At 36.7% G+C, this 25,595-nt stretch overlaps 2 protein-coding genes across 4 annotated transcripts; both read right to left on the minus strand.

Annotated features, from left to right (window-relative positions):
• Window positions 1–7,154: 7,154 nt before the first annotated feature.
• Window positions 7,155–10,004, minus strand: LOC108206920 (SHUGOSHIN 2). 3 transcript variants are annotated; one of them, XM_017377352.2, is made up of 10 exons: window positions 9,748–10,004; window positions 9,088–9,254; window positions 8,964–9,001; window positions 8,734–8,842; window positions 8,597–8,620; window positions 8,439–8,507; window positions 8,154–8,247; window positions 8,019–8,070; window positions 7,735–7,914; window positions 7,155–7,611 (listed from the first exon to the last, which is right to left on the minus strand). In XM_017377352.2, exons 1-10 carry the CDS (start codon window positions 9,803–9,805, stop codon window positions 7,350–7,352), a joined length of 1,053 nt encoding a protein of 350 aa, XP_017232841.1. In that variant the 5' UTR covers window positions 9,806–10,004; the 3' UTR covers window positions 7,155–7,349. The 3 variants fall into 3 exon arrangements, with proteins under 3 accessions (XP_017232841.1, XP_017232842.1, XP_063943618.1); XM_017377353.2 differs by having other exon boundaries at window positions 8,704–8,842; window positions 9,748–9,985; XM_064087548.1 differs by having other exon boundaries at window positions 7,418–7,611; window positions 7,745–7,914; window positions 8,704–8,842; window positions 9,748–9,990.
• A 701-nt stretch (window positions 10,005–10,705) lies between these two features.
• LOC108207581 (uncharacterized) lies at window positions 10,706–24,852 on the minus strand. The gene is made up of 10 exons (XM_064086896.1): window positions 24,257–24,852; window positions 22,368–23,481; window positions 21,857–22,144; window positions 20,895–21,778; window positions 19,299–19,826; window positions 14,604–15,717; window positions 14,100–14,393; window positions 13,076–14,001; window positions 12,169–12,540; window positions 10,706–11,735 (listed from the first exon to the last, which is right to left on the minus strand). Exons 1-8 carry the CDS (start codon window positions 24,766–24,768, stop codon window positions 13,132–13,134), a joined length of 5,604 nt encoding a protein of 1,867 aa, XP_063942966.1. The 5' UTR covers window positions 24,769–24,852; the 3' UTR covers window positions 10,706–11,735; window positions 12,169–12,540; window positions 13,076–13,131.
• Window positions 24,853–25,595: the final 743 nt, after the last annotated feature.

The raw sequence follows: 25,595 nt of genomic DNA on the forward strand, positions 1-25,595 counted from the left end.
GCTGAATAGTTGAAATCATTTGAAGAGTTGCTGAATCTTTGTCTGCAGGGAGCCTTGATAATGCATCAGCCACCAAATTTTCTTTCCCCTTCTTGTAAACAATTTCATAATCTAAACCCATAAGCTTGGCCAACCATTTCTGCTGCATCAATGTGGAAAGCTTTTGTCCGAGCAAATATTTCAAGCTTTGATGGTCAGTCTTTATTAAGAAGTGATTCCCCTGAAGGTAGGTATGCCATTTCTGAGTAGCTAGTACTACTGCCAAGAGCTCCTTCTCATACGTGGACAGCTTTTGATGCTTAGGAGCAAGGCTTTTGCTGAGAAATGCCAGAGGTTGCCCCTTCTGCATTAAAACGGCACTAATTCCCACATCACTAGCATCTGTTTCAATAACAAAGGGAAGGGTATAGTCTGGTAGTGTAAGTACAGGAGCACTGGACATGGCTTGTTTGAGCCTATTGAATGCTGCAGTTGCGTTGTCGGTCCAGTGAAAGGAGTTTTTCTTCAGTAGCTCTGTTAATGGCCTGCTAATAATCCCGTAATCCTTTATAAACCTTCTATAATACCCCGTGAGCCCTAAAAAGCCCCTCAACTGCTTGATGCTTTTAGGTAAGGGCCAATCTACCATCACCTGTACCTTAGAAGGATCTGTGGACACTCCCTGGCTAGAAATGATATGCCCCAAGTATTCGATTTGCCGCTGTCCAAACAAGCACTTGCTTTCCTTAGCCAATAAGTTGTGTTGCTTAAACTTCTGCAATACTACGTCCAAATGAGCCACATGATTATCGAGGGAATCACTGTAGACTAGAATATCGTCAAAGAAAACAAGGACACTCTTTCGCAATTGTTCTTCAAAAATATCATTCATCAATGACTGGAATGTAGCTGGAGCGTTGGTGAGGCCAAACGGCATCACCTTGAATTCGTACAACCCCTGATGCGTTCTAAAAGCTGTTTTGAAGATGTCTTCGGGAGCCACTCTAATTTGATGGTAGCCTGCTCTTAGATCCAGCTTAGTAAACCAACTTGCTCCTTTCAATTCATCGAGAAGTTCATCGATCAAGGGAATCAGATATTTATTTTTAATGGTGAGGCTGTTAAGCTGTCGATAATCAACACACATGCGCCAAGAACCATCTTTTTTCTTAACTAAGATGATGGGAGAGGCGTATGGACTTGTACTCTTCTGAATGATGCCTGTAGAGAGCATCTCTCTGATTTGCTTCTCAATTTCAGCCTTTTGAACATAAGGAACCTTGTAACTTCTTTGATTAAAAGGCTGGCTGCCTTGTACTAATGGTATTTTATGATCATGGGATCGAGTAGGGGGCATCCCTTGAGGTTCTGTAAAAATGATTTGGTAATTATTTAGCAGCTGTTTGATTGGTTCTGGTACCCGTGAAGTAGCAGAGTCAGGAACTGCGGCAGCACTGGAATCAAGCATACATATATAACCCTGAGCAATCCCGTCTTTAGACTTCAACAACTTGTTGAGGCTGTTCCCACTGATGTTCTGCAGTGTGCTTCTGGGTATAAACCCCTGCAATGGAATTTGTGCTCCCTCCTTGTTGATAATAATTTTGTACCCTTGGTAATCAAAGGTGATCGGGTTGTATTGTTTCAACCAGTCCACACCTAAAATTATATCTGCCCCCCCCCCCCAAAGAAAAAGGTCTCAAATGAGAAGAGAACTGATGACCTTGGATTTCATACTGCACATTAGAGCAAACAGAATTTACCACCACTTGGGTACCATCTGCGACCGAGACCAGTAAAGGAGCCATCATATGTTCGACTAACTTGAGCTTCTTGACTAACCCGGTATGGATGAAGCTATGGGTAGAGCCACTGTCTACCAATATATGAACCTGTTGTTTTTTTAGAGAACCCTGCAATCTAATGGTAGACAGAGAATTGCTACCGGCCAAAGCATTAATAGAGATTTCACAAGGGGTCTCCGTATTCACCAAAAGGGTCTCCATGTCCTCCACAACGCCAATTACTTCCGGCTCCATAGTGTCACAACACTCCCCTTCCAACGCGTACAATCTGGCTTTACATTCCTGGCCAGGGTGATACTTTTCATCGCAGTGAAAACACAAGCCCTTGGCTCGCCTCTCCAGAATTTCTTTTCTACTGAGAATGGATTTTGGCTTGTTGGTGGGAGTAGTGATCTGCTTGGTGGCTGTTGAACTAGCCGAAGGAAAATTTGTTCGGTAATCAGTAGATGATTGAGTCGTAGTCTTAAGCCCAGAAGACTTAGTGTTGGCAAAGGAATATGGTTTAGTGGACCTTGTTTCCTCCTGTTTAGCCAAATAGACTGCATCAGACAAAGTTTGAGGTCGAAACATGCGAACAGCAGCTTTGATATGATCTTTCAGTCCACTTAAGAAGCTAGAAACAAAGTATTCTTCAGTGAGGCCTTTAGTTTTGTGAACAACTTGAGCCCTCAGCTCTTCAAATTGGTCCTCATAATCAGCCACAGTGCCTTTTTGTTTGAGTTTATTAAATAGTTCCTGTACATCCAAACTCTCTGGATTGTCAAAACGAGAAACCACATCTGCTTGAAATGATTTCCAGTTAAAATTCCCTTTGCTTGTTTGATAAAACCTGTACCAGATACTTGCCTTTCCCCCAAAGTGTAACCCTGCCATCTTCACCTTCTTCCCTTCTTCAATATTGACAAACTCGAAATACTGATCAGCTTTAATAACCCACCCTTTGGGATCAGTCCCATCAAACTTAGGGAATTCTATTTTAGGGGCTGAATTAAACAACGGAGGGTGTGAGGGAGGAGTTGGGGGGAACGGAGGATTAAAATTATGGTTGTGAAATTGGGGGTAAGTGTACAATGGTGAGTTGTATGTTTGGTTAAGCGGAGTGTAAGGGGGCTGCCAAGTGGATGAAGTCGTGTTGATGTTTGAGTGAGGCTGGCTAAAACCATGGGGAAAGTAAGAGTAAGCGGAGGTATGTGGCGGTGGGTGAACAGGTATGGAAGTGCTATACGTAGGCGGGGCATAATAGATTAGAGGACCTTGGGAGGTGAGTGGGGGAAAACTCACAGGAGGAGTGTGCACCGATAAAGAGTTAGTGAACCCAGTACTAAAGGAGACAACATGAGGGGTGTAGGGAGGTACCTGGGAAGAACTCACCCGAGAGTCAAATCTGGAATGCTGCCCAACAGAAACACCCCCATTGATAACATTAGTGTCCTCTGTAGATGTGTGTTCACCCTCCTTTGGAGTTGAGTGGAGACCCAGGATAAGTTGTTTGAGTTCAGCCAAGGTAGTATCAACCTTCTCCATTCGAACCTCTATACGTTCCATCCTGGAATCCATGTCCACAAACTTCTGGTTGTGCTCGCATCGGGTCCGATTAAGCTCCTCAGAGATCTCACCCAGTTTGGTTTCCTGATTACCCAATCGTTCATCTAAACCCCTGATTCGAGTTCCGTCAGCCATGAGTAGCGGAGGACCGGTGGCTCTGATACCACTTGTAAGCAACAGCAAGATTGATTTGGTTATTTGTAATATGAAAGTTAAGAACAACAACACCAGAAGAAGAAGCTACTGGTATTGAAATGAAAAAGCTACAGGATAACGAGAGTACAGGAAGGATAAAAATCAAAAGAAGACAAGCAACATTCTAGTCTGCTCTCCCTAGTGCTCTCTTGCTCTCTTTAGCCAAACACAAGGACAAGTGTCCTTCTCCTATTGCTGGATAGATAACCGAATTAGCACAGGATCCCATATTGATGCTTCCACCTTAAATGACTGTGCACTACTGGACTTGACTTCTTCATTTAAAGTTTGACTTGCAACGACAACGTTTCACCTTTCTCAATTTATATTTTTATTCAGCTGGTTACAAAACTTGGAGTTTGAGTTACTGCCTCCAGGAGATGAAGATGAGAAGATTCGTGTTACTATGATTCAGATTTGTTTCATGATGGAGAGTTGGAGGCTAGAGTTTGGGTGGGTCGGAGAGCCCAGGAGATGAGAGAACTGACCAGTGGGATATTAGATTCTAATTCCTGGGATTATCTTATCTGTATATATGTAATATATTATATATTTATTTTTGATTTAATAAAAATTTCGGTTATTTCGGTTTAAACCGAAATACTATATCAAAAACCGAACCAAACCGAACTTCTTTTCGGTTCAAACCGAAAAACTGAAATAACCGAAATTTTCAGAAAAATGAAACCGAACCGAAATTGTACGGTTCGGTTCGGTTTTTCGGTTTCGGTTCGGTTTTGCTCACCCCTAATTATCAGTCATTTATTTGTCACATTATTTGAAAAAAAAAAATTTGGGACAAGATTTGAATGTAACATTCAGCTAAATCAAAAGATTGTCCCGATAGTATATATGCGCAAAATTCTTGTATCAGCGAGGACCAAATAGGAAGATGATAACTCAGACTAAAACTTCGGGCTAATCTCGAATAATCATCATTGATAATTATTTAATATATTAATCCCGCTCATTTTAATCATTAATTGCGAAATTATGATTCTGCATAACTTCACATGTTATCAGAATTTCAGGAAAATAAGCTGCTTCACTTATTATTTTCATAAGAAACTATTTTCAGATATTTCTCTTCTTGACATGGCCTTAAATCAAGTCAAGCACTATTTGAACAAGTGTGCATCAAGGGAATCCATACCAAGTATTAGAACAACACTGTTTCCAGCTAATAATTCATTCATGTGGTTTGTGGATTAATCGCAGAGATCATGTTAAACAACTTGTTGATGACTGACCCTCGATTTTCCAACAATTAGCTGTTCTGAAATCATAAGATGTGATTTGTGGTTTATTTCTAGAGAGTCATGTTAGTGCTGGACCTTTTTATACATTGAAATCTCGCTTTCAGCCATCTTCTTTGGCCCAATAGTTACGCGTTTATAGACAGTCCCTGTCTTAACTCACCAAACTAACAAAGAAAATAATCACGATTCTTATGCATTTTTTGTATTTTCTCCTGTAAAATCATAATGATTGGAGGGTTCTATACATGCATGATCCAGCTACATTTTAAATATGGGTCTTAATAGTGGACTTAGATATGACTTCTTGTAAAGCACTGGGCAACTTTCTACCAGAATCTAGCTCCCTGTTTCCCTCCAGCTATCATGCCGCAACAAAACTCACATTATTCATTCACATGCGACTCATACAGATCTCGGAAGAGAACTATTTCGGCTTCTATGCAGCCTGTCGTTTTCATTTTTCGTGCTGATCCATAAGATGATTCGAGGGGATTGTACTGTCTTACACAACTAGGAGCTGGACTCGAACACGAATCCGGTATTCGGCTTCTGGAAACTAAAACCAGATGTAAAATTGGCCGAAACACTAAACAGGTCAAGCATATTTCGAACAACATTCTCATAGTATTAAGCGATTAACTTTTCCAGTGTGGACACTTAACTATAAGTCAACTTGCCAAGAATTATGTGTTATAAAATTCTACTTAAAAGCCTAAAGGTCATGAAGAGGACCTAGAGAGCCGGTATGTGTTCTTAAAAGATAGCAGATAATAGAAAACGCTGTGTTTTATAGTTGATATTGAAGCCCAATACCACCATATTACAACCTAAATCTCTCAACTAAAAGTAGACCCATTTCCCATATGAGTCCGGCACTCCAAGCCCAATCTAAAGTTACTTCTAAAACACAGTATACTTTTCTTAGGCATCTATGGGTCCAGAGAACTCTGCTAAGGGTCCAGAGGAGTTTCGCTAATGTTAAGCTACAAACGTTAAAAAACCTTGCATTTAACCTCTGAATTGAGCCTTTCAACTCAATCAGAATTCAGAAGTTCACAACAATTTGATCAACTACATAATATTTAAGTGGACTGCTGGATCTATAGGTTCTTAAAACTCAAATCTGTAAAGCATATATCACAAAATGTCTAAACTACAGATTGCTTTCAGTCTATAGTTGTGCTCTTTCTTAGTCCTTTTCATTCGTTATACAGTGTCCTCTGGTTTATCCTTCTTTACACGTCCCTCTAGATTTGTTTCTAGGCCCAAGTCTGAGTCTCCAGCTTTAGCATGCAATAAGTTGATTAGTAGAGACTAGAGAGGAATGCATCCTGTATACCTGAAGCTATACTATCTCATCTACATTACTACATAATGATTATTATTTAAGCAAACTTGCAGAAATTTGACGAACCAAACAGAGTAAACCCCAACCTAGTAAACACAAGGTCACAAAGTCAATCAGAAATGAATTAAAACCACTCCCCCATTTCACTATCTATTGTGCTATACTAAATGATAGGCCAATCACGGACATAATTTTTATGCTAATCCAACAGTCAATCCCTAACAATGTATCATAACAAAAGGTTAGTGTTCAATTTGTACACCCTGTAGACCATACAAACAGCAAACAGAACGTACACATGCTATATACATCAGGTGCAAAACCAATAACCTCTTGTAACTAGAATCTATAGAAGCAAATTTTGACACAATACCTCGAGTATTCTATGTATTGTAAACATGTACCAGTTGTAAACTGCATGCTAAGTCCAACTAATCACTGTTCTTAAATATTCTAAAGCTGATAGATTAGCAATGCCAACAATAGTAATCACTTCAACGAAATTCACGAACTCTATATCGGTAATTGTGCTAATGAACAATTAAAATTTTGTATTAACATGTCCACATTTAGCCATTTTTTCTTGTATAACCAAGTAGTCTTTTTGTTTCTTTTACCGCTATCTGACATGGTGGTAAATGCCAACAAATATGAATGCTAAATTACAAGCAGCTTGTTGATGGAACTGAGATTCCTGTATAAAGTTTTCTACACTTAGGCCATGTTTGTTTCGAGGAATTATAATCCCCGGATTATTACCCTTTGTCTCAATTGTAAGGGATTATAATCCCATGAATTCATATCCCAATCATTGTTGTAGTCTATTTCTATGGGATTATAATAACTTGTGAGTGAAGGTATTATAATCGCTTGAAAGTGAATCAAAAAAGTGATTACAATACAGTCCCATGGGATTATAATCCCTTACATTTAAAGAAAATATTGTAGTTATCCTGGGATTATAATCCTTTCAAAAAATACATGGCCTTAGATTTTAAGAGAACTCCTAACAGCAAACACACATTTAGAGCTACCACGCTATTTAACTTGTATGTTTATTATGTACGACACAAAAGTTTCTCTGCAAAAACTATTTCCTTCCCTGGGTTCAGTTACACACACACACACACACACACACACACACACACACACACACACACAATTTTGATAACTTTGTTCCATATTTTTAACACGAGAAATACACCTTTAGATACTCATCTATGATCTACGCATCTTCGTATTTAGGGGAACTTCTTTGTAGGAGCTGACCTTGTTGGTTACTTGGCGTGACGGCCTTCCACTAGATAATCTTTCAAGGTTTAGCACTAAGTTGGTTGACACCAATCTGCCATCATCATGTTGGTTTTGACCATTGCCTTGAGGACTTGAAGAAAATCTAGCAGTGTCGACCTCAAATATGTCATCATCAGACTTCAATTCTTCAGAATAAAATCTAGCAGATTGCCTTCTGACTCGGAGGCTTGAGAAGAAATAACAGACTAATTAGTCTGTTCTAAAATTTCTTACAAAAAATAGTACTACAGATAAAAAGTATGACCGAAACTTGATTTTATATTTAGCAAAAAAACTTGATTTTACAGACCTTTTCTTACAAGATTTCTTATCCTCTTCGTCCACCAAGTTTGAAGTGATAATCTGCTCTTGTGTTATATCGTCTTTGAGAGGATCTGAGGAAAGCCTAGACGAGTCTACCTCAAGCAAGTCTTCAACCTTTTTAGTGTCTTCATATTCAAAACTTGCAGACTGGCTTAATACGCTAAGCCTGTAAGAAGATGCTGCAAACATTCATATTTTCCTTCTAAAATTCTTTGAGAAAAAAAACGTGACCAACACATTGAAAAGAGAGCATGTAATTATAAGCCAAACCTCATTTCATTTCTATTATCTTCAAGTTGTTTTACAATAAAAGGGGCCCAACCTACAATCATGAATCAACAAATATATTACAAGCAATTTAAAATTTTATGATGTAACATGATAACCATTTGAAATAACACACACTTTTGGATGGCTGCTTCCTGTTTATCCTACAAGGTACTTCATCTTTAGCTACTTCTAAAAATTTCGAAGTTTTCTTGCACTTGGGCATCTTTACCTGAAGACAAAGAATGTTTCCTTATATAATAGGATGCCGAAAACCTGTTTGGCAAACACTAATGAGCAAAAACTATAAGATCCACTTTCTGAGAGAAATTAATAGATTTTTCTGGATAACATTCATTATATGATTAACATAGTTCAGATCATGTTTCCTAGATGATGATCATGACAGACTAGCAAACTGACCTCCAACTCAACTTTTTTTGCTACTAGCAATCCCTGTTTACAACCCAGCTCATGCTGCATCAGTTTCAGCTGAAAAAAACCCACATCATATACGAAACCCCAGCTAGCAAGAGTCAGGATACATAGATATCTAACAATAATTACTGTTAGAAGCTTACCCTGTCTTTACGTGAATTCAGTTCCTGCATTATTGAATGAGAGATACATTAACATCACCAAGTAATAAAATTTTGATCAAAAAAGGATAGAACAGAACATAAGAGACATTGAAATGAGGAACATAATCCAAACAAACCGCAAGCAATTGGGTGTTTGATTGAGCAAGTGCAACATTCTGTTGCTGAACTTGATGCAGTTCAGATTTGAGCTTTTGCAACTCGATTCCATCCAATTCGATTATTTTACTAATGGTACAGTTAAGAACAACAAAGAAAATGAGAAATCCTAGCTGTTTTAGTAAGATGTCGACTTATTCAAACATAAATTTACGCAACAAGATAGATCAATTTGAACACCAAAGGATACTCCTTATCAGCAAGTAGGTTCAATAAGTTCGCATTTTCCTGAACGTGAAAACAATTATAATAACGCTGAATAGGTATCACAATTATGCCTTTACATAAGTATCAGGCTCAGTAAATCACAAAACCTTGAGTTTGTTGATACACTCTTCCGTGCAAGCCACTTTTAGCTTGGATTTCTCATCTCTAATTGATGGCATAAACTGTTGCGGCAGGTTTGTAATATTACGAAGACCTTTCCTCTCCATATTCCGAGAAGCCACGGTTGATCTCTGAACCATATGTTCATTTTCACCTATTTGAAACACCACATTATTATCACAGTAGTCAACAAACAAGCATCAGCAGCACTAAAAATTACAAAATCAATGCAAATTAATTGTAAAAACAAAAAAGAGCAAATAAATAATCGCGATATGACCAGCTGGAAAACAATAACAGTTGGATCACAACCTCAATGCATCAAAACTAGCACAATGATTAAATAATAACGCTACTTCACTAGTAAACTAAACAAAATCATGTACTACAAACACGAAAAAAAAGGAGCCGAGAACGCAACAATTGAAACGCAACATCAAAGCGTAATTATAAGCAGCATAATCAATCATATTGAAAACTCTATGAAATCCTAAAAACAATTAAATATGTAACAGGATAGGAAACAGAAAACAACAATTCGATTTCAATACTGTTAGTGTAATTTGCAATGTGAAAATATGATAACATACAATATGAAGAACATCTAATATCTTCAGGATGAAGAATAACAAATATAGAATGATTACCTGCAAGTATAATGTTGTTTCCGGAATTGAGTAGAACTAAGCCTTCTTTCTTCGACATCGAATAAACCCTAGCTACTCCTCTCTCCCTCGCGCTCCCTCTCTCTCTCCCTCGCGTTCTCTCTTTCTCTCTCTCTCTCTCTCTCCTCCCTCGCGTTCTCTCTCTCCCTCTCTCCCGCGCGCTGTCTCTCTCCCTATATATATATATAGACACACACAAAGCCGCATTAAAACGAGGGAAATGAGTATACTGTACTCCCTTTTCTCAGCTGCAGTAACTTTTCCGAATGATATTTATTTATCGAAAATGAAAAACATTTTTAAACGAGAACTGTGATTAAAATTTTTTAATTAATTTTATTCTAATTTGATTAAAATTTTCATATTTATTTAAAATTTTTTGATAAATTCACTTGTATTAGTTGGTCAACCAGTTATTTTTTGTTTCCAATTTTTACAATCGTGTTGGGAATAAAAATATATTTTCCGATATTTTCGATTATAGGAAAGATCTTTGAGAGTATTCAAGTTAGTCTTTTTGGTCGATCTCTTACGTATAATATAAAATATATAATAATTTGCTTTCAATATTTCAAACGTCTCTTGTTTCCTTTTTTTGATAAAAAAACAAGAAATGTCAAGAAACATTTTTTTTTTAACACATGATCTTCCAATCCCAAGGCACCCAAGCTCAACTATAAGTAGAGTTGATTAAAACGAGCTGTGGCAAGAGTTGTTTTACTCGCTCCAGGCTGTTTGACTAATTTTAAAAAAGATGTGATTCTTGCTTAAAGTAAATAAGTGAATTAAAGAAATAAATTAAGACATTACAAATGATTAGTAAATGGTTTGAAAAAGGAGCAGAAGACATGAAAAAGCAGGGAGTGGGTGTGCCCAACAGGCACCATATATGCCAATCATAATGACATTTTCTGTGCCACTGCTCAGTAAGGCTGTAATGTCTATAACACGAGATTCTAACCCAACCGGATATTTGGCCACATCTAAAGTCTTGAGATCTATTTCGAGTGAAATCTCATCAACAATTTGACTGATAAGATCAGCTTCAGACTTGCAATGAAATACTTTTGATTATAACATAGAGACTATAATTGTAAATAATATATATGCAGTTTTTTATTGAGAATGATAAGGTACTTTAACCAAATATCATTTCAGTGTAATCACCTGTTTTGAGATACATGTTTTCCTGAAAAGTTGGCAACTTCTGTTAGTGTTAGAACTTAGACGCCACTTCTTGGCTTCCTCCATTTCCGCAGAAAACCGAGCTTCATGTTTTTTAAATGCAGCTGTGAAACTTCCACTCTGGTGTCTCACAACAGAGGCATAATTTCCAGACAATACCAACCATCGGCCCAGTGAATAATCCTGTGGGGGTGCAACCAGGAGGTTTCAGCCTAGTGATATAAAGTGTGGCATGGACTACTGCATTAAGAATTCTCTATGTGCGCGGTACAAGTAATCACACCATCTAGCACGTATACTCTTCAGTAAGTGATCACAACTCGCATATATTCTAGAACAAAACGAGCTTAAATTTAACCTTCAAATTGGAATACCTGCTCAAACTAATTTCACAGAATTTTTTTTTTGTAATGGTCAATTACAAAAGTTAGAAGGAGTCTCGAATATTCTCTTTTCAGCAAGAGAAGTAAAGTATTACTAGATTGCAATAGATACTTCAGTGTAAATCTCTGTACTGACCTTACAAAGTTCCAATATTCGACGTTTATTGCTACAAGGCAACGTGGAGTGCCAGGCTGCTTTACTCAATCAGGACTTGCTCCATTTTGAGCTACTCCAAGGATTAACAGAAATTGTTAGGACAAAGGCAAATCAAGCAAAGATTTATCAGCAACAGAGCATGAGCGCCAGTGAGGGTCAGGTCGCAGAGTCTGGAGATTCGTAGCCATTGGTATTTTTGTTTTCTTCAACTGATTTTTCCACAAGATCTATGTCAATTTTTTTACCTGCCATATATATTGCAGACTTGCAGTATTATTTAGCATTTGAGTGATAAAACACTACTGAATAAAAAGAACCAGAAATGCTGTAGTTCTTGCTGTTACAATTCAGTTCCAAAATTATATAACAGATTAATTTAACCTCATTTTCTTATTTCGCCAGCTAACTAGACAATTTCATCTATATCACCGCAGGGACACTACAAATGATGAGCTAACAAAAACTAATAACTTCAAAAAGAATGGTTACTTGGAGTTCATACAATTATACTTAATCTACTATTTGTATATGGACAACTGACAGCTATTTGCTCTATATATAAAATCAGATAACAAAGAAGATTTTTATCCAGTTATGAAGCACTCTTGGAGACATTTTTACATCTCAATAATAATATAGATATTTACGGCTGGTCTATCCATTAGTTAGTTTATATACCATGACATAACTGGAAACGGCAGCTTCTCTGATCTTGTAGTACAGTAGAAGCATCCCACATATTTCTCAATTTGATTCTACTTCAGTTGCATTTCCAAATAAGAAGATTGATCTTGGTACTCTTACCAAGGATCATTTGAGGATTTTACTCTAAACTTAGTCCTTCCACTGTTTCACATAAAAGCGAATGTGGTATTTTTAGCAGAATATCCTATGAATTCATGGATCTTGGCTTTAAGCCAAGAAATTGTACGACACATCTGGCTGCAAATTTACAGAAATTATTGACCCTTTGTTATGACTTGACTGACTAAACAGATGTGAAACTTCTGCAGAATAATTTTGTAAAGGCTACCTATAGCTAGAACACACCTGCAACAAAAAATATAACAAATCAGAGAAGGGAGCAAATCGACATATATATATATATATATATATATATATATATATACACACACACACACACGTACTTCTAGGAACCTGTGATTACTAATTTTTTTAATCAAAATACAAGAAAGTATAATATAAACATGATTTGTTGTAAAATTTGAAAGCATGTCATTTTTGGTAATTGTATTTAGGGACATTTTTCTCAGATTCAAATATTCATCATATTCTAACTATCTAAAATCGATATATAGAAAAACTGACAGCCTCATTTATGGCACATAGTGCCTAATATAGGAAATACATGTTTTATTTATAATAATCACAAGACGAACCAAAGATCTGAAAGAAACTCTCCATTTGAGTACATCGCATGAGCTCTAAATCTCTCTCAAATTGATGCAATTAGTATGGTCCAATTTATTCAAATATGTTAAATTTCAGGTTAGAGGAAGTTCCAGAAATGGACAGCAGATTAGAGATTTTTCTTTTTCCAGATTTATCAGGTTTGAGAGCTGACCTATTCTGCATGGCAGGGCAGTAAGAGCATTTCCACTTAAGTTCAATTTTTCCAACTTAGATGATGATGCAACATGGCTCGGTTTCACTATATAGCTCCCGCATACCAGCATAAAATAATGGCATAGGTTTGAAATAATTGCTGTAGTAACCAGATTCACAATATTTAATCCATGCATACTCATCATATAGCTCCTCTGACTTTGTAAGATCACCAAAATTTTCCGGTAATATATCCAGTTTTTTGCATCCAGAAATATATAGAGCCTCCAGTGATCTCAAGCTGCAAATGCTGTGTGGAAGATTTCTGAGGTTCTCGTTGTCACTCAAGAGCAGGACTACAAGCTCATGTAAATTCCCGATTGAATTTGGTATTTCAGACAGGTTAAGTCCGCTCATAGACAGGTGTTTTAGGGATTCCATCTTTCCCAATTCTTTAGGCAATGCCCTCAGACCAGTACAATTATCGATATTTAGAACTTTTAATGCACTTAAGTTGCAAATGGTGTCCGGAAGAGTTTCAAGGTTCCCGTTCTCTCTTAAAGACAACATAACCAGATTGCTGAGACGTCCGATCGAATCTGGTAATATTGAAACACTACTTAAACCAGACGCTATGAATTCTTCCAGGGATTTGATGTTCCCCAATTCTACAGGCAATGCTTCCAGGCTCTCGCAAATATTAATATCTAGAACTTTCAATGCACTCAAGTTGCAAAGGGTGTGCGGAAGTCTTTTTAGTTTCACACAACCTGGCAAACTTAAGCAAACAAGCTTCCCCAAAGTCCCAACTGATATATGGACTTCCTCCAAGCTTTTACAATTCATAAGTTTTAAAGTTTCAAGACAAGGTAATCTGGTGAAGTCTGGAGTTGCAGTTAAATCACAAGAATGTGACATGTCTAGATCCTTCAAATTTTCAAAAACCTGAAAACCCAAGGATATATCAGATTAGGCTTTATTATATATATATATATATAATTTGTGAGATCACATATCTGCAAGAAACATATCAAAGTACCTACCTTGTTTAGCCCCCACATTGTTCTCATTTTGCTTTCAGGTAACGCAAGGGAAACAAGTTTTTGCGGGTAAAAATCTGAAGGGAACTCCGTTAAAGGACACTCATCCCATAACAGCCACCTCAAATCTTCAAATGTCTGTTCAAAGCTTCCAATGATGTCCACATCTGTGAGGAATAGAAATCTTAAGTTAACCATTCTTTTGAATGTTTCAGTACTGATTTTGAATGGTACTCTGTTGAGTGAATCTCCCTGCTCAATATCACAAGGGATGATGCATTCAATCACTTCTGTTCCCTGACACATATATCAGTAAGAAAAAGTTGATGATCATTGTGTATCAAATAAACTAAGCTCTTGATCAAATGTTTAATTGTATGAGAGATTTTATATACATACATTTATAGAAAGAAAAGTTAATGAGTAAATTTTTTGTAATTTAAAGTTAAAACAGATATCATTAGCTTCATTTGAAAGCATTCTCCAATAACCATATGTTGAAATTACCTTGTGCTTCTTCAACACATCGTGGATATCTTCTACTGCCCACAATCTACTATGCTTTTCGGGTTGCTTAGGAGAGTTGTTACGTGAAACATCTCTACCCATATCCAGAAGCAGATCATGCATTCTTAACTTATTGCTATCATCAACCGTTAGTAAACACCTTTTCTTTAGAATACCGATCTTATAATCTACATCAGAATAATAAGTTTTCAATAATTCTACAACACTTCTCATTCCTAATCCGACTAAAAAACAAGCAATGTCAAGGAATATTTCCTTCAGCATAGGATCATCTGATTCAAGGGCATCCAAGCAAATTAAAAGTCTTTGCTGTATAGTGCTGTCAGGGATTTGCTGCAATTTCTTGACGAATGATTTCCACCCCACCTCGGGTCTCGTATACAAATACGAGCCAAAAACCTCGAGAGCCAAGGGAAGTCCACCAGCACGACCTAGTATTTCTTTAGTCATTACCATAAAACTGCTGTTTGGTACAGCATTACCAAATGCATGATGGTTAAATAGAGTCAGTGACTTGTCATCATCCAGCTCATATACCCTGTATCGATATCTGGGTTCTACACCAATTTTATCCAGCATCTCTTCATCCCTTGTAGTTATGATAACAACACTCCCAGAAGCAAATGGCCCTACCAAATATTCAAATTGTTTACGATGGTCTAAATCATCAATAGCAACCAGAACTTTAGTGTAAAGTAGTCTAGCTCGTATCCACTTAATTCCTTTGTCAACGTTGTCAACCTTAACAGGATTCTTACTTGTGAGAATATCATTCAGAAGTTTTTGTTGTAGAGATGCAAGGCCTTGTGTTGTCTGACAAACCTCCCTACAGTTCACGAGGAAGCAGCTTTCCTTAAAACTTCCTCCTAGCAAGAGTTGATTATAAAGAGCTTTGGCAAGAGTCGTTTTGCCCACTCCAGCCATACCGTATATACCAAACCTGATGACACCTTCTGTGCCACTGCTCAACAACTTTGTTATCTCTTTAACACAAGAATCCAACCCAACTGGATATTTGGCTACATCTAAAGTCTTGGGATCTATTTTGAGCAGGACCTCATCAACAATTTCAGTGACCATATCAGCTTCAGACCTGTGATGCCATACTCTTATTATAACCTTTATTGTTAATATATATATGCAGAACTGACGGGGTGTATTCGATTGGGATTTTAATGGATTGTTTTTAGTCTATGGATTTTAATGGATTGTATGGGATTTTGATTTTGTGCGGATTCTTGATAAAATGTCGCAGAGTTGATGGGATTTAGGTACAATGCTTCAAAATCCTATTGATTTTGATGGGATTTCAAAAAACTTAAAATACACGGAAGAATGCCACAAAATCCATCATTTTATGAAATGAAAAAAAATCTATCAGCATTTGAATACCATCATATTTTAATGAATTTTAAACAATCCCAATTGAATACCATCGGATTTTAAAGCATAATTTAAAATCCCAATTGAATACCTCAAGATTTTAATGGATTTCAAACCATCCTAATCGAATACCCTCAGATTTCATGAATGCAAAAAAATCTTTAAAATCCCAATCCAATACACCCCTCTGAATATGACTAGATTACTAAACCAAATATTATATCTGGTACGAAAGAATAAGTTATTTTAGTAACTGTGGTAACTATTTAATGTTCGAACCCTTGTCCCAATTTGCTTTCGTTATAATTTCATAGGACCAAATATTTTCCTCCTGGTAAACTTTGCCTTTTATTTCACATAAAAAAACTTATAAACTATACTATACGACGATATAATACAATTCAATTCCTAATAAATTAGGATACTGAATGACAACTCCCACGAAGCCACAACTTTCCCTATTTGTGTTCTCTATCATTATTATAATATTAAATTCAAAATCTATTAGTAATGAACTAATGTAAAAAATATGGGAATGGGAAGTGAATATTTAAATATTGAAAACAAAATGAGAAATTGTTAGCCATTATCAATAAACGACGAATGAAAGAGAAGTCCTAACTTTTTATGGAATGGCCAAGACTCTGTTGGAGGGTAGCATATTCCCTAAAATTATAGTTTAGAATATATCTCTCCGAGATGATCTAAGCTTTTTTTTTTTTTTTTGAAAATGAGAATAAATCTCAACGAGCAGATTCGGCAAGATCTTGACCGAGGAGTTTCTTTCATTCAAGAAAGCTTATCATCTAACCATCGGACATGCTAGATGACCGGGGACATTTAGATAATAAAACTTTAATGTTTGATAAGAAAACACCTTTCTTCTAGGCAACCTGAAACAAAACACAGAGTGTCATATCAAAAGGATATAGATATAACAACTTACAAACAAGAATCTCCATAATTACCGACGAACAGAACTATTATTTAAAAAACAATGCTCGTGATATATAATAAGGCAAGCTAACAAAAGGAAAATAATGCAGATTTTAAACAAATTGAGGACAGAGGTCTAAACCAAAGGAAATCCTTTGGTTTAAACCTCTAACCACTAATTGGATCTTTATTCACTCAGTCTGCATTTTTGTATTTGAAATAAACCGATGAAAGTAAAAACAAAATTGCAGTCAGCTTACAAAGTACTAAGACAAGGTCTTAGTACAAAAAAATGAGACCATAGTGTATTTTTCAAAAATATTAAACTTCCTATAAAGCTCCCTGGTCTTAAAATACTCCAATTCACTCGTGACACAATAGCCCGTCTCAGTTAAATTTTTATATGGTGTACAGAGGCTCTGCTAATCATTTCATACATTTTAGATAAAAACTTTAGCTATTAATTAAGCAAGTATAACCAGTGACATTTGCAAATTATCGTTGAAACTCACTAGCCATTCCTGCTTACATTATCGTGATCCAACTTACTTCTCTTTCATTATAAATGATTTAAATAACCTATTCCTTTTATATTCCCCGAACAGTTCCTTGTTCCCCGCCCAAATTATTTTATTGTTATGTTTATTCAAACTTTGTGTATACTCCTGGATTCAAAAGTACCCTTTGTTATTTCTGAATTTTAGGTTCTGATTAGGTAACTAAATAAATGTAGTCATTAAACTACCATCAATTATATTAAATTAAAAGTTTCCAGTATTTTGACTAGCTCTCTTAATTGGTCCTTGATTTCAGCTTAACATTAAAATCAATTCACTGTATTCTTCCTGATTAAAAGAGGTCTTTATGCCTAATATGCCAAAATATAAAATTCAAACTTTGTATAGACTTTCCTTCTATAGTCTGCAGCAAGATCTGAACCTCTTCATTCCTTTAATAGTGAATTATGAATATATCTCTTTTCTTTACAATTTGGAGCTCAAGTTTTTAGTTAATTAGTGATATTTGACTTCATAGATGGACTACAAATTCCCCAATTTGTTTTTGTTTTATTAAAAACGTATGAGAAGACTTGTCCTTCAGTTGTTTATCCATTCCGTCCAAAGACTTAAAAAGTTTAATGGAATCCACCATACATAAGCCACCCGAGGTGCCAACAAACCCTTAAAGGTACCAAAAACAAAGCCATCCATACTGGCCCCCATGAAAATTATAAATCATGGTACATATTACTGGCCTGTTGTTAATAAGCCCACCAAATAAACTATAATGCAATAAGACCTAGCACACTTATCTATTGGAACCAAAAACATCAAAATTGACTCTACTAATCTATACTAGTATTGATAAAAACACCTACACAAAAAGCACTTATCCAAACTGTCTGAAGAGTACCATAATTCCTTAGATGGGTTGAAAAACTGAGAGATACAGATCAGTGAGATACTCTTATACTAATCAACAAGTCAGCCCTAGACTAGTAAGTGTCTGGCTGTCAGGTATAAAACTAACACTATCATGGCCAATACAACCTAAGTTAAAAATAAAAAGTATTCAAAGTTGAAATTTTACACTGTCAAACTTAAGACCAGAATTGAGCAACATTAACACCAACTATGCACAATTTGAAAGCGATACGTAATAACTATGCGACTAAATCCTACAGCGAATATCCATGGACTATTCATCAACCAAAAGAGTAGGCTTAAATATATAAAACTACCCGCAATTGGAGATAACTGACGGCATCAGCAATATTCTTGAATACCATTAGCATTATCAGATAAAGGATACAACAAATCTAAACTATATAGCCCACAATAAGACAATTGAAATTATACGGATTGAAAATTGGAGAAAATAGTCTTATTGATTACTGTTACGCGGATTTGTATTAAATTTGATAGGAATTGTTTACCTTAAACAAGAACCTGCGTATAGCACTAGCCAACATCCACATCCCGCTGATGTTGCCGGAAAAGTTGCCGGACATCTCACCGGAAGAAGGGCCAGTGAGTCTCAATCTCGCCTCCGGCAGTCCCGGATTGCAGTTTATGATCGTTGTTTAGTTGCTCATTTAGTTGAATTGTGTGGTCTTAGTTCATAGGTACTTGTGAATTATACATTTGTGATGTGTGAGGGAGAGGGAGAGAGGGGGGAAGAGCCGAAGAGAGAGACGAGAGAGATAAAGAGAGAGAGAGGAGAGAGCGAGAGAGAAGAAGAGAGAGAGGGAGGGGGAGAATCGAGAAAATGAGATGATCTAAGCTTTAGTAGTACTTACTCAGCATCATCGAGAGTAATTAGCACTAAATTTATTTGACAAGGACAAGATGTTACCTGTTTTCAGACACATGTTTTCCAGACAAGTTGGCCACTTCTGTTAGTGCAAGTCTCCACTTGTTAACTTTCTCCACATCCCCCGAAAACCGAATCTCATGTTTTTTAAATGCATCTTTAAAACTCCCCGTTTGGTGTCGCACATCTTTTGGATCAATGTTGTAAAACACAGGAACAACCAATCTCGAAAACGTCTCGCGACAATTATTTATCTCTACGAGCTCGTCAAGGCACCAAGGCGAAGAAGCATAGTTTTCGGAGAAGACTACAATGTAAGACCGTGATTTCCTTATAGCCATGAGCAGAGCATCTGAAATAACTTCCCCGCTGCGTAGCTCAGGGTCATCTTTGAATGTTCCAACTCCGTGACGATCAAGGGCAGCATACAAATGACTTGTGAAGTTATGTCGAGTGTCTAGACCGCGGAAGCTCAAGAAAACATCCCATCGAGGAGTTGAGTTTGGAGCAGAGGAGGATGGAGTTTGAGAACTCGTGGAAGCCATTGATTTACTCCAACGGATCCTGAATCAGCGATGTTACAGGGATTTATAAATCAGCGATGAATGACTTAAGGACTTCTGGTTGCTTGACTTGTTAATAAAGTTCGGTGTAAAATGAGTGGCTCGTTATCTAAACTCTCTCCTTTTGGTTTTGTAAAATGTGTGGCCTCAACTTTTGCCATCGATATATTGGGGCTGTCTAGTAGCGCGCCACGATGTAAGTCAGGAATATTTAAATTATTTATTTATTTAAGGAATTTGTAAATTAATTTCCAATTCGTAATTCATAGTTGTAAATTTTAATTTTTAGCGGTTTATTTTTATTTTTCAATTTTGTCTTTATTAAAATGTATAAATCATTACAAAATACAATATATATATTTTTAATATATTAATAATTTTTATACCTCATAAATTATAGATATAAAAAAATAATATTCAAACACATAAATTACAAATTATTTTTGGTTTATAATTAACTTCTCAAATATAAATAAAAAATATTTAAAATAATAAGCACTTTTTTGACCTAATTCAAAACTCCTGTTGAGCTAACACCTGCTTCCGATTTTTAAACCAGAAGGAAATCAAGTAAAGAGTAGGTAAAATTATCTAACTTTCACTTTTTGGTGCTTAGAGTTTTTTAAAGGGACGGAAGCAAATACAAGTACAAATATAGAATAGTTTCACTCCAAAAATGAGATTACATTTACTTGCTTACTCTCCCAAAAAAACTCGGGAGTAAGGCCTTAGAAGTTAGAACTCAAGTACTCAACTCCAAACCTCCTTTCCTGCTGGAAAATTCTCCATCAATGTTAACTTTGACCAGATTAGAAAAGGGTGAATCGCTTGCTCTTTAGCCATGCTAACTGCACTAACAGATAATAGTGGCAGTCCTTTTCGATTTTTGGCAAAAGTATACTGATGCCGACTGAACTACAAGTTTACAACCCAAGCTTTGATCCCAAACTCCCGCACTTTAAAGCAAATATTTAATCTCAGACTCCAAACGATAGAGCACACCTGGTACAAAATAGACGACCAATACCCCCCATGAATCATGATAGGCCAGTGACAGCATTCCCACTTAAATTACACGGTCTTGCAACCTGAAACGTGTTCACGAATTATATTGTCTGCGTGGTTCTCACCATATATGCCTGGCTTGATCTCAATATTCTGGTCCCATCCAGAGTCACTCTTTTCAAACGTTACACGAGTCTCAACTTTATACGGAGATCTACCACCATACTCAAATATTGTAAGATGACCAAATTTTTCGGGTGATATTTCTAGTCTCTTGCATCCAGAAATATATAGTCTCTTCAGTGATCTCAAGCGGCAAATGCTGCCTGGAATTTTTCTGAGATTCTGGTTGTCAGACAAGTAGAGGTCAACAAGCTCATGTAAACGCTGGATCGAATTTGGTATTTCAGACACAGCCAGTCCTTTCATACGCAGCTGTTTCAGGGATTCCATTTTCCCCAGTTCTATAGGAAATGCTGTCAAACTACTGCAATAATCGATATCTAGAAATTCTAATGCTCTCAAGTTGCAGATGGTGTCTGGAAGAGCTTTAAGGTTCTTGTTACCTGCTGAAAGTAGGCGTACTAGCTTACTAAGACGTCCAATAGAATCTGGTAATTCAGAAACAGTTAAATTAGACGCTATGAGATCTTTTAAGGATTTGATGTTCCCGACCTCCTTAGGCAGTGCTTTTAGGCTCTTGCAACTATCAAGATATAACACTTCCAATGCACTCAAGTTGCAGACGGTGTCTGGAAGACTTTTTAGCTTCACACAACCAGACAAGTTCAACGAAACGAGCTTCAACAATATTCCAATTGATGTATGGATGTCCTCCAAGCTTCTACAACCATGAAGATCCAGAGTTTCAAGACAAGGTAATTTGGTGAAGTCTGGAGTTGTCGTTAAATCTAGAGATCTTGACATATCTAGATCCTTCACATTTAAAAAGACCTGTAAAACCAGAAATAAGTCAAATTTTGTCTTTATTACATAAGTTGTTAAATACACATGCACCGAAGAGTAGCCTACCTTGTTTAGCCCCTGCATTGTTCTCAATTTGCTACAAGGCAACGCAAGGAAAGCAAGTCTCTGCGGGAAAAATTCAGAGGGAAAACTCTGAAAAGTACACCCATTCCACGTAAGCCACCTCAAATCTTCCAATGTCTGTTCAAAGCTTCCAGTGATGTTCACATCTCTGAGGAGGAGAAATCTTAAGCTACCCATCCTTTTGAATGTTTCAGTAGTGAATGATATTCTGTTAAGTGCATTTGGTTTCCCTAAATTGCGAGGGATCATACCTTCTATCACTTCTGTTCCCTGACACACATATACATATCAACAACAAAAGTTAGCGACCAATGTTTTCTAGATAAATGTAAGAAAGGAGATGCCACTTGAATAAATGATTCATAGTATGAGCAATTGAGATGCATATATATATAAGAAGAAAAATTGATGATTGATTTTGTGTTATTCAGAGTTATAAAAAACCATTAGCTTCATTGGAAAGCATTTTCTGATAAGAATATATTGTAACTACCTTGTACTTCTCCAACACATCGCAGATATCTTCTAATGCCCACAATCTACTATGCTTTCCAGGTTCATTAGTTGATTTGTTACGTGAAACTTCCCTTCCCATCTCCCGAAGCAGATCATGCATTCTCAACTTATTGCTATCATCTATAGTCAGTAAACATCTTTTTTCCAAAATTCCAATGTAATAATCTGCATCAGAATAATAAGTTTCCAACATTTTAAGTGCCTCCTTTTTTTCAAATCCAGTTAAAAAGCAAGCAATGTCAAGGAATATATTCTTCAGCATCGGATCATCGGATTCCAAAGCATCTAAGCAATTCACAAGTCTTTGCTGTATACGGTTGTCAGGCATTCGTTGCAGTTTCTCCGTGAATGATTTCCATCCTGCCTCAGATCGCTTATACAAAGATGAGCCAAAAACCTGGAGCGCCAAGGGGAGCCCACCAGCATGGGATACAATTTCTTTAGCCAATACCAAAAAGCTGCTGTTTGGTTTAGCCTTTCCAAATGCATGTTGGTTGAATAGAGCCAGTGACTGATCAGGATCCAGCTCATTTACCCTGTACCTATAAATTGGTTCTACATCAATTTTATCCAGCAGCTCTTCATCTCTTGTAGTTACGATGACTACACTCCCAGAAGCAAATTGACCTACCAGAGATTCAAATTGTTCAAGGTGGTCTAAATCATCAATAACAACCAGAACTTTTGTTGAGCAAATGTTCACTCCTATCAACCTAATTCCACTATCAACATTATCAACACGAACAGTATTCTTACTTCTAAGAATATCATTGATAAGTTGCTGTTGTAAGGATTCTAGGCCTTTTGCTGTCCCCGAAACCTCTCTACAGTTTGCGAGGAAGCTGCTGCCCTTAAAGCTTCCTTCTCGCACGAGTTGATTGTAGAGAGCTTTGGCAAGAGTTGTTTTACCCACTCCGCCCATACCATATATACCAAACCTAATGACACCACTTGTGCCACTGCTCAACAATGTTGTTATGTGTTCAACACTAGTATCCAACCCAACCGGATATTTGGCTACATTTAAAGTCTTGGTATCTATTTGAAGTAGAATCTCATCAACAATTTCATCGATAATATCAGATTCATACCTGCAATGCAAATTGCAACACATTTTCTTTAATAAACAGGGCCTTTTTTTTTAATAATAAATATGCTCTAATTTATGGTGTTTTATATTAAAATGCACACCGTTCTCCTAAAAAATTATCAACTAATTACCCGGATCTCCGCGTGGACTCATTTTAGTCATTAGAATCACTATATATATCATTATGGTAATCTTGAAAATAATTAACAAAATACTTAATGTAATCCTAATCGGCAGATGATCGGCAAATAATGTGCGAGTCACATGAATTACAAAAAATAACTAGTCACATGGATTACAAAATGTAAGTGGCGATGCCATACGCAAAAAGGAAGAGACTCATAGAATAGCAAAGGCAAATAGAACTTTTGCACATTTTCGTTAATCCATGAACATGATCTATACTTGTCGATCAGAAAAGAATCAAGGACCAGGAACGAGCAAATCAAAAATTTCACTTCGAACTTCGGACCTCAACATCCTGCTGCTCATGGTACTAGAACTGAAGATTACAATGAAATATATATAACCGAAAATTGTAGCAAGCAGATCATATGTTTATTAACTTTTTTATTGATAATTGTTTTAAGATCTAACGGAATGATAGATATATAATGATTACAGTGGCTTAACTGAGTCCTGCGAAGATCGAATGGTCACTCGATAGTTTTTGACGAGAACATCGGCCAGTTTGATATAGTAACCTATATTTATACCAAAGCATTCCTTTATATAAATATATTCAAGAATTTTATAAATAACTATGAATGTATCACCTGCATTCAGTTACATGTTGTCCTGATAAATTAGCAACTCCATTTAGTGTAAGCCTCCACTTCTTGACTTTTTCCATTGAAAACCGAATTTCATGGTTTTCAAAAGCTTCTTTGAAACGTCCAGTTTGGTATCGCACAACAGACGGATCAATGTTGTAAAACACAGGAATAACCCATCTCGAAAATATTTTGTGACACTTGTATATCTCCGCCAGCTCGTCAAGGCACCAATGCGAAGAAGCATAATTTTGAGACAAGACCACAACGTAAGACCTGGAATCCTGAATAGCTTGAAGCAATGCATCTGATATGACTTCACCACTGTGTAAGCAGCGTAGCTCAGGATCATCTTTGAATGTTCGGAGTCCGTGACGGTCGAGGGCAGAGTACAAATGACTCGTAAACTTATAGCGAGTGTCCTTGCCATGGAAGCTCAAGAAAACGTCCCATTTAGCTGCAGATGTTGCATTAGAGGCAGAAGAGAGTGTAGTTTGAGAGCTGTGAGAAGCCATTAGTTCAACCAACAGATCTAAGCACAGATTAAGGCGACTTGACTAGCTGTTGGAATTTAGTTGTTAGAAATCAGTGATTAACGTGATGTTGTATAGTACAGTTAAACTTCTTTAAAATAATAACGTTTAGACCAACAAAAAGAATTACATTATCGAGAATAAAAATACACTATGTACTTATGTTGGGGCCAGGAAAAAATATTATTTTAATGAGGATATTACTTTATCGATTATTACTTAATCGAGGCTCTTTGTACTCGTAATTTTCTAATCGGGCCATGTTGCAGGCCCCTGCAAATATGCGCTGCTTCTCTTGGACTGCAGCTTCCGAGGTTGGACTATATGCAACTTGTAAGCGTGATTAGTTCTAAATCAACCATTTGGATTAGTTTAGTCAAAATAGTTGTTGTGATAGAAATATTAAAATCTTAGTTTATGATAAAATCCCGCTTTGTGTCCTCAGACTTAAATCCCCATTGACAGCATGATCAACAAAGTGAAATGAACCTAGCGGAAACTCAGAAATTTCTTCCCTTTATCCTTGCTAGCACATTTGAGTATCCTCGGGTTGTGACTCCACAAAACCTCTTGATCTCATGGAGTCATCTACTGTATTTCACAGGTGCATCATATGCCGTATCTGCTAGAAATGTAACTGCTACTCCAGTATCGAGCATTAGGACCAAGACCCAAAACTCGGATAAAATTTGGACTTTTAAACGATGGACCCTTAGTAAGTGTGGCAAAACCGAACAACATTTTATTCAAATAATCATCTCTTAAGTCATTGTTGCTTATTGGCAGTGGCCTGAAACAAAGGAGCTGTC

Source organism: Daucus carota, chromosome 2, assembly GCF_001625215.2.
Source record: "Daucus carota subsp. sativus chromosome 2, DH1 v3.0, whole genome shotgun sequence".
In the NCBI taxonomy this organism is placed as follows: Eukaryota; Viridiplantae; Streptophyta; class Magnoliopsida; order Apiales; family Apiaceae; genus Daucus; species Daucus carota.